We start from the raw sequence: 15,518 nt of genomic DNA on the forward strand, positions 1-15,518 counted from the left end.
TCCTCCCCGCGCTGCTGCCCCTGCCCCTCTTCTCCCTCCTCCCCCTGCTCCTCCTGCTGCTCTCAGTGTCGCTCGCGCCTCGCTCACACGCAGACGCGCCAGGGCCGGAGGGGAGCGCAGGGCCGGACCAGGAGCGGCAGGGAGCCCCGCTGGCGGCTCGCTCTGTGCGTACGTACCGGTCATGGTGTGAGTGCGAGCGGCTGGCTGGGCGGGAGGCAGGCTGGCTGGCTCGCACACAGGCCCCGCCGGCTGGGGCTAGGCGGCTGCCGCCGGGGACATGCTTATTGTGCTCACGGGCTGAAGCGGCGGCGGCGGCCCGAGCCCACTCCGGGTTTTTTTTCTTATTTTGATTGACGGTGCGGGAAAGCCGAAAGGTGGGGCTTGCAGCGGGAGAGGGGGCCCGGCCGACACCACCGCCGCCCGCCCGTCAGTCCGGAACTCCCGCCTTCCCGCTCTCGCAGGCTCCCATTGGCTGCGCTGCGCCAGCACCGCCGCTCTCACTGGCCGCCCTGCCTGTCGCTCTTCCGTTCGGGGCGGGGGGCATGCCGAGGTGGCTTCCTGTTTGCCTGGGTTTGTGTGAGAAACAATGAGCGGGCTCCTCGGAGAGCTTTCGGCGGCTGGGCCCTCAGCCTGCTCTGGCCCCCGGGAGCGCCCAGCGCCGCTCAGGGGATATTTCTGGGTTAGCCTGCGGGCAGCGCTCCCCGAGCCTGGCCCGTGCTCCCTCGGGGCTGGGGGCTCCTGACGGCCTCACCCCCTTGGAGCCCGCGCTCCGGGCAGGCGCCTCCAGCTGCTGCTGCCTCCCCTAAGGCTGCGCGCTCGGTGCGGGGAGTTGACAGGCCCAGGTTCCAGCCGGCTGCCTTCCCCGCGGGGCTGGGGCGGGGGAGCTTTTCGTGGGAGACGTTTCCGCTCTCCCGTAGCAGGGTTTGAAATCTCCCTCGTTCTCGTTGTCACTCACAGCTTGTGACAGCAGCTCCCATGAGGCGGCGCCTTACAAAAAACCCACGAAGAAGTTAGTGCGGTTGAAATGCAGCAGGGGCTTTGTTTCCACGGGAGTGGATTCATTTAATAGGGTACAGATTCCTAACGTGGCAGTAATACACGTTTTAAAATGGCTGGGCCTAAGCAGACAAGCCCTGTCTGTACAGTTCCTCTTTGTTGTAGCATTCGAACTCCATGATGGTGGGAAACTCACGTGTGTTATAAATGCTTCACTTGCTCAGGCTTCCCTTAAAATCCTAAAGATATGATCCCAAATGATTACTGAATCTCTAAAGCAACTGCATTTCATATTTTACCTCAAAGCCAAGACAGATTTCACAGCAGAGTTAGTCACACTAGGCATACCTTACATCCTGAGTTTGCTACTGCAAATTGTGCATCTTTTGACAAATCCACCTCTGGTTGACACCTCAGATCTAAGTCCAGAAGGGTCCATCTGCAGTCCTTGAGGCTTGCTGATCTGTTGCTTCTGTTAAATACAACTCATTCAAAACAACGTCTTCTGAATAAGATTTAATATTTGTATGGAAAGTTGTACGTTAAGCATGATAAAATGTTAAATGTTTAGTGTTCTCTTTGAGGTCACTAAAGCTAGTGCATATAGAAGCACTGGGTTATGTTCTGCTTGTTCTGCCTAAATCCTTTGTCAACATTGCTTACCTAAGAGGAACTCCTGAGGCTGTTCATGTATCATTCCTGATATGTCAACTGCAATGCAACATAACAGGCTTATTCTTTTTAGAAATTTTAAGATTATAAACTCAGGGAATGTATAAGGATATGCCGGCATATGTGTTGTTGTTAATGCTTAGCTCTTGATTACACATCAGGAGTCATAGGTATTTGATATGGAAGGTGGACACCTCAATGCATCATCTCCCCATCACATATAAATTCTTCCTAGAGGGAACACACTGCCTAGAAGGCTAACAAAACAGTGGTATACACCAGGAGGCCCAAAACTGTTCTTGGGTTCTAGGCTTTGACATAATGTAAACCACAGAGACTTACCCTGAAGATACACTGCTGTGTACACAGCAGTGACCTAGAATCTCTGCATTTAGTTTCTAAAGGTCATACTGAGAATCCCTGAAAAATTGAGGCTAATAGCAAGACCAGAAACCTGGTCAGAATCTTGAGACATGGAGTATATGTACGCTGCAGCAAAACACCCACAGCTGGCCAGTGTCAACTGGCTCAGGCTGTAGGGCTAGAAAAATCGCAGTGTAGACGTTTGGGCTGCAGCAGTGTAGACATATCCTATATCTTTCTTTTAAATGGGCCCCAACCTCATTTCCTTGCAGATCTTAGCCATCTTTCCTACTGGGAGGCTTAACCTCTATAGTAGTTTCTACTCAGAACACAGGAAACCTATGAGATAAACTTAAATCAGAAAATAGCCTGATCTTTTCCCATCTCCACCTTCCCTGTCAATGAACATTTCCAGAAATATTTCCAGTCTTAACTGTCCTCACTTAGTTATCATGCTGAGAATTCCTTCTGTAGTTTTATCCTAAGTGTTTTACCAATAAGCAGTTAAACTCCCAAAACCATTTTTCACAATTCATTTTTCTTAAGTGCTGAAAAAACCTTTTCCATTTTGGAATTTCTGTTTTTGTTTTGATTTTGATTTTTCTGTTGGTATTTCATCCTGGAATCTGTTATTGGGAAGCTAAACAATACATCTAATATATAGTTAGCTGGTTAAGATGATTTGGAGTTTATAATTTTTATAGCTTATGAACACAACATTCTGGAAATGTGAGTTGAAATTGTGAGGAAAATTCACACTAATGCTGACCTACGAGACTTGGAGTTGAGCAGTTTGTATGTCTATACTTATAGACAGTGTTCAGCTACAGTTTGTCAGCACATGATGCCCTCTTTCAAACTATAAATATTTTTTGTAGTGTAGACAGTGTACACTCTTATATCCTTGACAGGACCTGAATTTCTAATTTAAGACACAAGCCAAAGAAGGAAAAGTGCCAGACCTATTTAGGTATTCTGTATATCAGTGATTCTCAACCAGAGGTACACGTACCCCTGGGGGTACTCGGAAGCTTTCCAAGGCGGTACATCAACTCATCTAGATATTTTCCTATTTTTACTACAGACTACGTAAAAAACATTAGGAAATTCAGTACAAACTAAAATTTCATACAGACAATATGCTATACAATGAAATGTATGTACAATATTTGTATTCCAATTCATGTATTTTATAATTATAGGGTAAAAATAAGTAAGCAACTTTTCAAAAATAGTGTGCTTTGACACTTTTGTATTTTTATGTCTGATTTGGTAAGCAAGTAGTTTTTAAGTGAGATGAAACTTGGGGGTATGCAAGACAAATCAGACTCCTGAAAGGGGTACAGTAGTCTGGAAAGGTTGAGAACCACTGCTATATATCATAAGGCATTTTAAAAAAAGGAGAACAAGTCCAACTTTTCTCCCTTTACAGGTCACCTCTAATTTATATAATGTTCCAGTTATGACTTGTTACATAGTTCTTGAATAATTTCTGCTGTTTAGAATAGTCTTGTGTTGTTTTACCTGTCCTTAGCTTATACTTACTGTATTTGTTGATATTGAATTGTTACCCACCTTCTGCATATGGTGCTAGTTTACTCAAGTCATTTAATTCTTCCTTTATATTGACTGTTCCTCCCTCCAGTTTTGTATTATCAGTTTATTGTATGCTCTTTCATTCATGATCCCAATGCTGATGGTCTAATCTTTCCATCCCAAAGTGTGTTTCATTCTAGTTCTGATATTTAGGATCCTGGCCCTGCAATCAGATCCATGCAGGTGAACCTCTGAAGTTAGGGTCCACCCACATACCGTAGATCCAATTGCAGGATCAGGGGGCCAAACTTAGTATTTGGTTAACACACTGTAAATTAGTTGTTCGCATCAAAATATTTGCTTAAATCCAAAATAAATGACGACTATATCTTCTGCTGATCAACGGTGTCACTTGGTCAAGGAATTCTTTTGCACTTGAAGATAGGAATGATCACCCTCTTGTGAATCCATGTCAGCTTTCTTTAGGTAACCAAATTATTCCTCATAGTCTATTTCCAGTTAACATTCCTAGTATCTTCCCTAACCCAGAAGTCCAACTTCCTTTGGGATTACAGCAAGTGAGTGATGCAGTATACATTATTTACTATGTTTACCTAATAGAGTAAGGATTGGAGTCCATTAGATAAAAACTGGCTTCATAACACTGGTTAGAAAGTGGCTACAGACTGTAATTTAACATGCATATCATAGTTCTCAGAGACTCCGATCCTGATTGAGCCCTCATTATACGAAATGCTATACAAATGAAAGATCAGCACAGAGCTGGCTAGGGCTTGCCACAGGAAACAGTATTCGGTCCAGTTTTTTGACAAACAAACAAAAAAGTCTGCAAACTAAATCCTGGTCAGGTAAAAGTGTTATTAATGGCAGGCTTTTTGCTGCCATTTTGCTGATGGGACTATTGATTCTAGGCAAGTTACTTGTCCTACTCATTATGAAAATTGTATATTTGTTCATGCTGTTTTTCATGCTTGATTTAGTACTAGTCAAACTTATTTGTAAGCTACTTTTTATTTTACCTATCTTAAAACTACTTTTCTAGACCTTCTTCTTTCCCCACTACCACAGTGCTTATTTTCCTGCTTCTTTTACAAGAGACTTCTTTTCCCTTTGTTCTTTCAAATTATTTTGTTTTCTCACAGTATCAGTCTTCACATCCTCTCCTTACTTGAGCCCAAATGCCAGACTATCATCAACTATCCAAACTCTAATTGGAATATTCCCTTATCAATCATGTTCAGTCCTAGGGTGGAGCTCCCTCAGCTTCTCTTCTGACCATTTAAAGAGTGGAAGTAGCTTTTTCTATTAGAGAAAGTAAAACTACTGGGACACTGCAGAGGTATACAAAAAAAAAATCAGGTAAAAAGGAGGACTGGTAATATTAAAGGATAAATAAGTGTTAAAAGGAGGGTTAGTTGAGAAATGAAAGGAAAGTTGCAAAGAAATGTGTGAAGTGTCTTTAAAAAAGGCCTGAAAGGAAAGAAATTGCAAGGGTGGGCGGGGGAGAATCTATTGATAATAAACAACTATTATTAAAATTCTATATATTTTCTATAATGGTCACATCAGGAGATGACAAATTTCAAGGCAAAAAAAAAAAAAAAAGAGAGAGAAAGAAACAAGGAAACCAGGATCACAAAAGAAAGTTCTCTAGCTAATTCTAATATCTTAAACAAATTTACATAGCCAGAACAGTCCAGGAAGTGGCAATGAGATATGCAACATAATTTATAGACTGACTTTCCCCTAAAGAGTCAAATGCATTACATGCTATGAGCTTGATTCATTGAAGACATAGGGAGTGCAAATTGCACCCCCAGGACTGAAGGGGCTGCTGTGGTCTAATAGGGGGATTCACTGTCAGAGAAGGGTAGGTAGAGTTTCCACCCCAGCTTCCCGAGGGCAGCTATGAATTGTAATCTGGATTCCACAGGAATCAAGCCAGCAGTGGTTACCCGGCAGATGCAGTGAGTCAGCATGTACTCCAGACAACTTGGCCATAACCAGTTAAGCTAGTGCCTCTATTTTCGGGCTGTTTATGGCCAAATGCAGGCCCCCTACAATAGGCTGGGTAGATTTTCTGCAAATGGGTTACACCAACACAGGAGAAAGCAGATGTAACTGAGGGCTGAATAAAGTCCTATATCTATGTAATCTCATTCCATACCTTGGAAATACATGCATTTCTAGGGTGAATGTAGCAGCTCTTTTAGCAAGAGTTCAGGACAGGAAGTGAAGAATATACATTGTTGAACTAAAGAGGAAGTTTAGAAAGGTCAAATTTAATTACATAAGATGGAATATGGGCAGAACACTAAAATACCTCCACTTTTGCAGAAGTGTCACTTCAAAGGAATGTCCTGCCCCCTTGTAATTTAAGCTTCATCAAATCTATAGCTCCTACAGCAGCACAGTGAGCATGCTAGATCAGCTCAGTATGAACTCAAATGGAAGAGTACCACTTAACATGACTTCCAATACGAAGCCATACAACTCTTCTGTCTAAAAGTACTTTCTGTTTAAAAAAATACCTGCTCAATTCAAAGTTTTGGGACATCCATGTTATGTTATACCTCATTGAAGGTGTGTGCATGGCATGCAGTATCCTAGAATACAACTAGGTAAGATGAGAAAGAAAAAAATTTGAAGATGGCATGTGTTCTTTGTCACTAGGGAAGCGGACATCCAGGGTCTCTTACTTTTGAAGGCTAGGAGTTAAGATGAAGTTGAAGAATCAGTAGGGGTTCAATTCAATAAGTCATCTTAAATCACACAGCTTTGACGAAAGGGTGAAAAGGCAGAAATAAGTCTTGTGCCTGAAGAAGTTACTCAGAGCAGGAAGGTCCAGATACCACACAGAGACACTTTTTTTAAAATCCTGTCATTTTCTATCGTGTATTTCAGTCCGTTGTTTAATATTATAATAAAATTTGGAGGACCATGCGTTCTTTTGTGTTTAAGTGCCAAGCACATTGTCAGCATAACTAAAAACAAAGCAGTAACATAGGTCAGAGGCAAACTTATTAAACTTGTTAGAGCCCAACTCCATCCTGATTTCCAGTCCTTCCTCCTACCAGCAATTTTCTTTTGGTTGTAGTAAATGAGAAAGAGCCTTTAGCTGCTATTTTCTAAATATTCTCCCCTTTCCTTCTACATTAGATGGGGGGGTTATTTGCATAACAAAGTTGGAGTACCAGTTTCAAAGAGATGGTGGGGTGACTGTAGAGGCCTCCTGAAGCCAGCAAGTAGTAGTTTGAGCCAGCTGCATGACCAACAGTTTGGCGACCTGATCCAAAGCCCATTGAAAATGGATAGGTTTCAGAGTAGCAGCTGTGTTAGTCTGTATCCGTAAAAAGAAAAGGATTACTTGTGACACCTTAGAGACTAACAAATTTATTAGAGCATAATTGTAGCTCACAAAAGCTTATGCTCTAATAAATTTGTTAGTCTCTAAGGTGCCACAAGTACTCCTTTTCTTTTTATGAAAATGGATAGGAATCCTTCAATTGACTTCAGTAACCTTGAGATCTGGTTCTGGCTGAGGAAGTCACAAAAAGGATCCCTCTGCTGGTTTGAGTCAACAGGGAGGGCTGTTAGTCAGGAACATAACATTGGTACCCAGAAGACAACCACGGATCCAGTGATAAGTTGCTGTTTGAGCAGGAAATTTGCAACCAGTGAGCAGAGTTGAGTTTCAGGCAGTACTTTGGGTCAGGGACTATCTTTCTGTTGTGTTTCTACAGCATCTAGCACACTGGGGTCCTGGGTGCCACAGTAATTCAGATAATAATCATAATATTGAAAGGTCAGAAAAGCACTACCTTAGTATTCAGGCTGCCATGAGTCTCTAGGTACTTGGACACCCCCCCATCCTAGAATTATCTGAGAGTCAGAAGGCAGTCCAGGGAAGTGGCCTGGTAAATACAGCTCATGAAGGAGCTCTGTCTGTAAGGAAAATCCCAGTCAAGGTAATGGAACTTGAGAGGCTCTTTTGCTTTTTAGAAGGGTAGATTGCTGTTCTGAATGGAGAAGGCAGTTGTGAAAGTACTAACCTCTATCTCTTGCTAGCCAACAAGGGCCATGGCTAACTATTAGCAAGTAGGTCAAGGAGAACTCTAGCATTTGGAGGAAGCCACTGGCAAGATTGGCCCATGTCTCAAGTGGGTAGCCCTACAGTTGATTAAGAACACCATTTTTTCCATTTGATCCATTCAGACTCAATGAGGGGCTGGCCAGGAGGAAGGAAAAAATTAAAGTCCACTAAGCCCCAGGAAATTAGCAAACCAGAATGAGAAGATGGAATTGCATCAGTTCCTGAGATACTATCTGCATTTGGCTGGAGGTCAGTGTGGGGTATCCCATGTGGAAATAACATGAAAGTCATCAGGAGAATAGCTGTCTAAGACATGTATCCAGACACTAGTGCACAGAGTACTACATTGTTTCACAAAGGAGATTTTGACCCTTAGCCAGCATAAGTGACAGATCTTCAAAGAGCAGGACCTTCAGAGACTCTGTGATTCAGACTCTATATATTGTAAATAAAGGGACTGTCTATCATCTGGGACGTTGTTTCAGCCCCTGGCAGTTCACTATTCCTTAGTGTTTTAAAACAGTTGAGTCAGGGCAAGTTTTGTTCCTTTTTACTTAGTAGTTTCTTTTTTACCAAGGAGAACTAACTATTCAAAGTTGAGTTTGCAATTTACATTTTCATTTTTTATTCATCCTGTTGCCTGGCTTTTGATTCTGTATTCATACATGTAAATAAAGAGTACATTAGCTATTTTCCTCTACAATTTGAACAGCTTTATTATTTAATTAGTAGACAGAATAAGTTACCAAAGTAACATTATCAGGTAATGCAAAGCAGCAATTTGTTTTCTACAAAGAGAAAGTAGTCTTATACTCCTTTCACTTTCTGGACAAAGCAAGAACATTTTTATTGGTGGTAGGGAGAAAAAAACCTGTACTTTTCACAGGTGAGATCACAGAAGTCAGGATATTACCCATTCATTTCACCTTGTAATCTCCATTTTACTAAATTAACAAATCTAATTTTTCTAACTTCCTAGAAGTTAACCTCTGGGCCCCTTATTATCCACGTTGCTTTCTCTGTACTTCTTCAATTTGTACCCTCCAATATTATCAGAATGGATTGTATTCTTAATAGGACCTGATCCTACAAACTACCAGGCACAACATGTACTGTTGCAAATGAATATACACCAGGTAAAGTGTTTGCTGGAAAAGGTCCATAATAGTGGCTCCCATTGTCAACAGTGTACATCAGACAATCCTTCTATCCTCCACATAAGAACAGCCTATGGGATAATAGGAATAAAAAAATAGTGGAGACTTACCTGCTGGAAAAATGCATCTCTTGTTATTTTACATAGAGTCTGGCAAATCTCTTGTTTCCTTTCCATTTCTTCACTTTCTAATTAGAAAAGTTTTTTATGTTAAGTGATATTGATTCCATGAAAAGAATTTAAACCCTCTCAATCATGAAAGCAGACGAGCCCTTCCTCTGCTAGAAAATACCAGTGAAATGGTCCCACATGATAAAAGGAAACACATTAAAAGGAGAATTCAATAAGTAGGTGCCAGGAAGGGGTGAAATCTGAAAGTAAAACAAGCCTAACATTTCTAGCAGGAAAAGATTAAACAGTAAGTTTCTAGGAGTTTTAAATACTTTGCAATGGAATTTAGTATGCAATAGGTACTGTAAGAAAAAAAGTTAGGGTTTTTTTGTTATACACATGTATATTGCTACACTGGAGTGAAACACTCAAATGAGGGCCAGCCACGCACATGACATGGCCTCCATTTTAAAAGTCCAGCTTTTCAAATCCACAACATGGTGCTGGAAGAGACTGGGTTGTGGGGGCAAAGGTAAAAACCTGAGTTTACCAATCAACTGGAGACTTTTCTTTGATTATTTGAATAAACTAGTTAACTCTCAAACTGATGTCTCTTGTAGAATCATTGGATTACCTCATTTCTCCTCCCAAACACTAATAATACTGAAAGTTGTGCATGATGCCCTAGGTGTGAGCTTAGTAGACATTTTTACAGCTGCTTCTGTTATGTGTTTTTTCCCTGCCATTTATAAATTCCATTGTTCTGTGAATTTTCCTATCTGTATGGAACAGTGAACTGAGGGTCTCAGTTTCTATCCAATATCAACTACAGTCCCTTTTCTTGAACAGTTCCTTGGAGCTTGTGACCCTTTAGGCCCTGATCTTGCAAATTGATCTGTACAGGTGCAGAGATCCACCCATGTGGAGCAGCTTGCAGGTTTAGGGCCTTAATGTATAAACCGTTTGCTATTTTCACTACTACTTTCTTCATTACTTTTCTTTTTAAAGTGATCAGGAAAGGGGATGGGTTTTGTGCCTTTTTGTGCTTCTTTGTGATCTATAAAGTAGGCTGAAAGGGTTGGGGAGGTTGAGTTGGGGGAGAAGATAAGGATTTTTTTAAAAAAACAATGGAAGACACATGGTAATTCATATGTCTACCATGTTTTTCCTGCAAAATAGTGACAGCCAGGTTTACGATCACCACAAATACCAAGAAATACCTGACAGAGGTTGGCAAGTTCAGTTGACTGTGTAAAACACTGGGGTCTGTCAAAGTTAAATATGTGGTAATAAAAACAGCTCTCTTACTTAGAAACAACTAGGAGGAAAATACAACATCCTTCTACTCCCTCACTTCAGGACTGAAAATATCACATCTGAGAGACTTAAACCAACAACAAAACTTCACACTGACCTCGGTAAAGTAAAACTCTAATGGAATTTAAAAAACCTAGCCAACCTCAGGTCTTCCGTGTGCATTGTTTATTAAAATAATACAATAAAAACACAACCTCTCCACTATCACTTCTGAAGATCACCATTGACTGTTGCTCATGCTACTTCTCAGACCATGCGCCAGTTTACTCCCAGTCATTTTAAACTGGTCCTATTCCAGCATTATTTGCCAGCCTTCGCAGTATAATATCACTCTCAAATGTCTGTACTTTGTACATGTCCTTCTATTCCTGAAAATTAATAGGAGTTAGAATAATTCTGTATTATTTTCTAAAAATATTTTTCAATGTCTTGAGGGCCAGGTAATATCTAGATTATTGAAGTGCTACCAAAACAACAACACTCTTCCTAGGACTATGATGTCCGTTAATTGCAAATTAAGGGTGAAATCCTGGTCCAATTGACTTCTATGGTAGAACTCCCAGAGACTTCAATGGGGACAGGATTTCATCTCAGAACCCAGATCCCACAAACACTTTTGCACATGCTGAACTCTGTTCATGCAAGTAATCAAAGTCAATGGGACTACTTGAGTGTTTAAAGTTAAGCATTGGCATGAATGTTTGCAGGATCAGGACACATTTTCAATATAGCCTTTATTCCATAATTCTAAAGGCTGATTTTCAATAGCATAAATTGCACTTAAGAAGATTGGGAATCCTGCACATAAACTGCCTTGTACAAAATTTGACCTTTAACATTGGGTATGTTTCCCTAGAATGGTTTAATCTATCTATGGGTATAGTTGGGGAGGGGCAGGGCTGGTGTTGCACCCCAAACTGCAAGAATTTGACCTTCCCCAATGAGCCCCATTAGCCTGAATGGAACTGCCCCTCCAAATATTGAAATCAAACTGAAACTATCCTTTCCTCCGCCCCCTTACCCTCCCCCTCAAAGAAGTTAGTGCTCTTTATTTTTTGTGCACATGCCACAAGTTTTTTTTCTGTCAGATTTTTAGTCTATAAAACTGTCTGATTCAGAATATGGCAGGAGGTTTGTTTGTGTTTTTTAAAGGGAAAAGAAAAATCTTTGAAATCAGCCATCTTTTCAAAGTAGCCTTATCCTACAATATGCTAAGAATGGGTGAAGCTTGGCCAGACTTTTGAGATCCTGGTCTTAAATAATTCCTGATTTCATATACCCGATAAGATGAAACCAAGATGGCAGGAATGACAAAAGTTCTATCAAAATCAGCCACAGTTGCAGGAAATTTAGAGGTCTGGGATGTTCTCATCATATCCTAACTGATGATTCCTAGCCAGTGGTCTAGAGGAAGGGGGGGGGGGGGGAATTCCAAGATCCCTGTTTCCCAGGGAATGCGGACAATTCTTTCTTGCTCTCAAGTCTCACAATTAGTTTAATATTGTTTATGTTAGCAAGACTCACTGTAGTTAAACATCTAATCCCATTTGTAATCTGGCATACTATTCACATCCAAGGACCCTATCATCCTCTGCAAGAGAGATTCCTACACAGCAATGTACAACTGTGCCCATCGTAGTTTCCTATGATTTTTTCCATGCAGAGTTGGGTTTGCCCATAATGAAGATGTAGCAGAAGCGGAACAGCTCAGACTCTCTGGGATGGACTCAGCCCTTAGAATGCAGCGGTTGTTACAGCATGGTGGAGTGGGTAACCCAGCCTTCCCACTCCTGGGCTCCATCAGGAAGTCCTCCATAAGGTCATCATACACAGTGACCTCCCCTTTAACTCCCAGCCCTGGGAACAGACAGAAGCAGCTCAGACTCCCAGAACTGCTACAGCAAGGTATGGGCAGGGATAAAACACCCAGAACATCACCATGCTGGACTTCTACTCCTGTAGGGTGCTGTTTGAAGGCTTCTCTGGCCCCTCCCATGCTTTAAACTCTAGGATTTAGAGGCTGTCCCATTCTTCACGGGGCAGCATGTGTCCCTTGGAACCAGTGCTCTGCTGAGCTATCAGAAGTGACTCCTAGAGAGATGTGGTAGTCATGCACTTTTGAAACCTGGGAGTGAGGCAGTCTCCTGTCTTGGATGGCAGCTCCAAAGGTACCAATGCTATCAAGGGATGGAAATTCTTTGAGGAGATGGGCATTTAGGAGTGGGAGTGTGGGACTTTAAGGATGGGAGTGTTTGAGTAATTTCAGTTATAGCACATTATCACTGTGTATTTGAGTTGCTGTCTGGGAACTGACAGGTCTGTTTATTTTAGTGCATTTTCTGAAAGTTTTCAAGGGTTCCCAGGATGGCTGCTCTTTTATTACAGCTTGTGTTAACCTAAATAAAAGACACTAGCCTGCTTCTTTGTCATCAGGTTCCAACACAGGTCAGAACTAACAGGTGCTTTTCAACTCCAATTAGGAGTGTGTCCCTCTATGATGTTCTCCGTTCTACATGGGATTCCAGAACGGACACTGTGAGAAATGCACGATCAAGACTGCATGCTGAAAGCTTAGATTATGTACTTTAATGCTTGCTTTTTGTTATATCCATTTCTTTCCTCTTCTTGAGTCAGGGCATGTTTGATGGGGTGACTGATTTTGTTTAGTTAATTTCTGCAGGCTTGCTTTGCCTTCAAGTGCTTACACGGAGGAACTGTCTTAACTATTGCACTTCAGTATTCACAGTCTCTTCTGGATGGCTCTGCCTTTTTTTCCCCTTTGCTATCCACAGTAACTTATCTTTCATCTACAACTATCTTCTACACTGTACACTTCAGACCCTCCTGTGCTTGGCATGCTCACCTCTCTAAAAATATCATCCATGAACTTTTTATTCTTCTTAACGTTGTGTAGCAAGGAAAGTTGGCTCTCAAGATCAGCAATCTTGCTTCTAGCTGCTCAGGAAATAAATGCACATACATACATTCCCTTGGATGCCAGCCCCATATCTACCACTCCTCTGATTCACAGTCCTTCATACCCTACACAAAAGAAAGAAATAATGAAAGAAATTGGCAGCCAAATCCCATTATTTCTCCCTACTTCTGAAAAGATTAATTATAAGAAAAAGAGAAGTGTCCATTTTTGACAGTGCAACAGAAGTTAGGTATTGTGTGGCGTTATTGCCCCTCTTGCTGTGATACATGTATGATGTTAGTCTGAGATGCTTTTATGAATTTTGATTGTTTTTCTTTAATCTTTTGTTGCGGAGAGAAGAAGAATAATGATCTGGCATGAACAGGAATCTCCATGCCTCTAAGCAATGACATTAAGTTACAATCTTCTAAACCAGCTACATTTTGTAATTTTATGGAAAAATAAATATCCATCCTTTTCCACGTATTGCAGCTGTCTTTCCCTGGTTTTTAAAACCAGTCTAAAATAAGTTAGAAGAATAGGCCTCTGTTTCTACTCTGTCATTCAACAGTTAAGGGTATAAGAAATTATAGTCAATGCTCTTGTTGAATAGTAGATATATAATTTAACAAATGAACTTTCATTTTAACCCATTTTATGTTAAATACTACCATAAAACCGTAGATATTTAGCAGTATTACATTTTTTTAGTGACACTAAGGTTAGTCACTGGAGCTATTATATTCTCAGATAAATGATAATCACTCTAGTATTATTACTAGAAAGACAAACACACATAATAAAATTAGTCAATTAAATCTGCAAGTTAATTTTATGCAGGAGGGAACAATGCATTTTCTGAAGTGCTTCTTTCTTCCAAGGAACTAAGGCCCCAGGTCAGTGGTACCTCAGCATGGACTTAAAAGTTAAACACATGCTTAAGTGCTCTCCTGAATTGATTCTCTAGTCTCCAATAATGTTGTCAATAGTGAAGCAGGCAATGCTAGATCACTTCATTCACTTATTTGCAAGAAATGAAAAAGCACTGCTCAGAAGTGGCTTTCAAAAAGTCAGATATAAAACCATTTCTTGGGTTTCTAAGTGTGCCACAAAACCTTGTCAGCTGCCTTCTTTGTTGCTTTTGAGGAAAAGTAACTTACCATTAAGAAGAATTAATGGTACTAGCTGACTTCTGAAAAATCAACTCAGCCAGATATTGCTCTGGACAAATAGAAATCAATAAGAATTAAAAATGTTAATAGAGTATTTCTCACAGGCAGGCCAATGGAGCTGATTGTAGCACTTTGTTTAGCACGCATCAAAAAATTGGAAGCCAGGATGATAATGAGCTGAGCCCTATTCATTTCTTCCATTTTCTCATTGAATCAACCATCATTTGTCCAAATTCAGTTTGGTCATCAGTATAAATACTCAGCCAAGAAACACAGAAAACATTTCAATAGACACCCAAAACTGAGTCTAGGCCAGTGTTTCCTAGGGAAAGGTGATTAAACTTGTAGAGCATCTCACATCTCCTGTTGTAATCTTATATAAAATTTCAGATGTATTGTATGGAGGTACAAATCTGAGCGCTTCCAACTGCTGAAAACACAGACATCTTCACTGCTGCAACTAACCCTGTTTGAAGACAATTACAGCTTGCAAGATGAAGTATTCTCATCTCTCATGACATATTACTATTGAACAAGACCAACGCTTCAGATCTCCAGCAGTGTTTTATTATCAAAGCAATGACCTAAGATTTCAAACTACCATAGTATCTGAGCACCTGACACCCATAATGGATTTTATCCTCCAAACACTCATGTGAGGTAGGGAGGGTATTATCCCCATTTCACAGATGGGAAACTGAAGCACAGGGGAGGATGAAGGGGCTTGTCCCAGGTCACACAGGAAGTTTTGTGACAACCCAAGTCTCTCAAGTCCCAGTCCAGAACTCACTAGATCATCCTTCCTGATCCACTGAGAAACACCATAGTTAACACACGTTAATAGAGGAGTTGTACTTCCATTGTTATTTGGTTATTTATGTTTAATAAAATACATTTCAAAATAAACTTAATACTCTGTTTCACCTGTCAGTGAATGTTTCTGCTACATCCCTGGTTAGAGGGCCTACACCAAATAAAGAAATAAAAAATGGTAAGGCATGGAATTAACTCAGAATTAACTCCCTGCAAATTCATTCAGAACACACATGCCTATTTCAACCTACCTCTGTCCCTTTACAGTTTTAGGGAAACATTTTCCCTTCTTGTTGAAGATTTTTTACATTAACACACTTTCACCATTTGAAATGTAATGTAACCGTGAGG

At 40.8% G+C, this 15,518-nt stretch overlaps 1 protein-coding gene and 1 long non-coding RNA gene across 5 annotated transcripts in view; one reads left to right on the plus strand and one right to left on the minus strand.

The window, feature by feature from the left end:
* SP3 (Sp3 transcription factor) overlaps positions 1–2,435 on the minus strand; it is a 37,110-nt gene extending 34,675 nt beyond the window's left edge. Inside the window, exon 1 of the mRNA XM_084642786.1 lies at positions 177–2,435. Within this exon, the coding sequence (XP_084498912.1) occupies positions 177–183 (7 nt within the window). The 5' untranslated portion in view covers positions 184–2,435. The remainder of the gene's footprint in view (positions 1–176) is intronic.
* Positions 56–15,238, plus strand: LOC311528130. Of its 4 annotated transcripts, none has more exons than XR_014713515.1 (4): positions 56–168; positions 7,804–7,930; positions 10,261–10,366; positions 11,929–13,721. It is a non-coding gene; the product is annotated as an uncharacterized lncRNA (long non-coding RNA). The 4 variants fall into 4 exon arrangements; XR_014713516.1 differs by having other exon boundaries at positions 56–164; XR_014713517.1 differs by lacking the exon at positions 56–168 and adding an exon at positions 14,745–15,238 and having other exon boundaries at positions 5,189–7,930; positions 11,929–12,800.
* The last annotated feature ends 280 nt before the right edge of the window (positions 15,239–15,518 follow it).

The sequence above is a fragment of the Lepidochelys olivacea genome (genome assembly GCF_965140295.1).
Source record: "Lepidochelys olivacea isolate rLepOli2 genome assembly, chromosome: 11".
Classification (NCBI taxonomy): domain Eukaryota; kingdom Metazoa; phylum Chordata; order Testudines; family Cheloniidae; genus Lepidochelys; species Lepidochelys olivacea.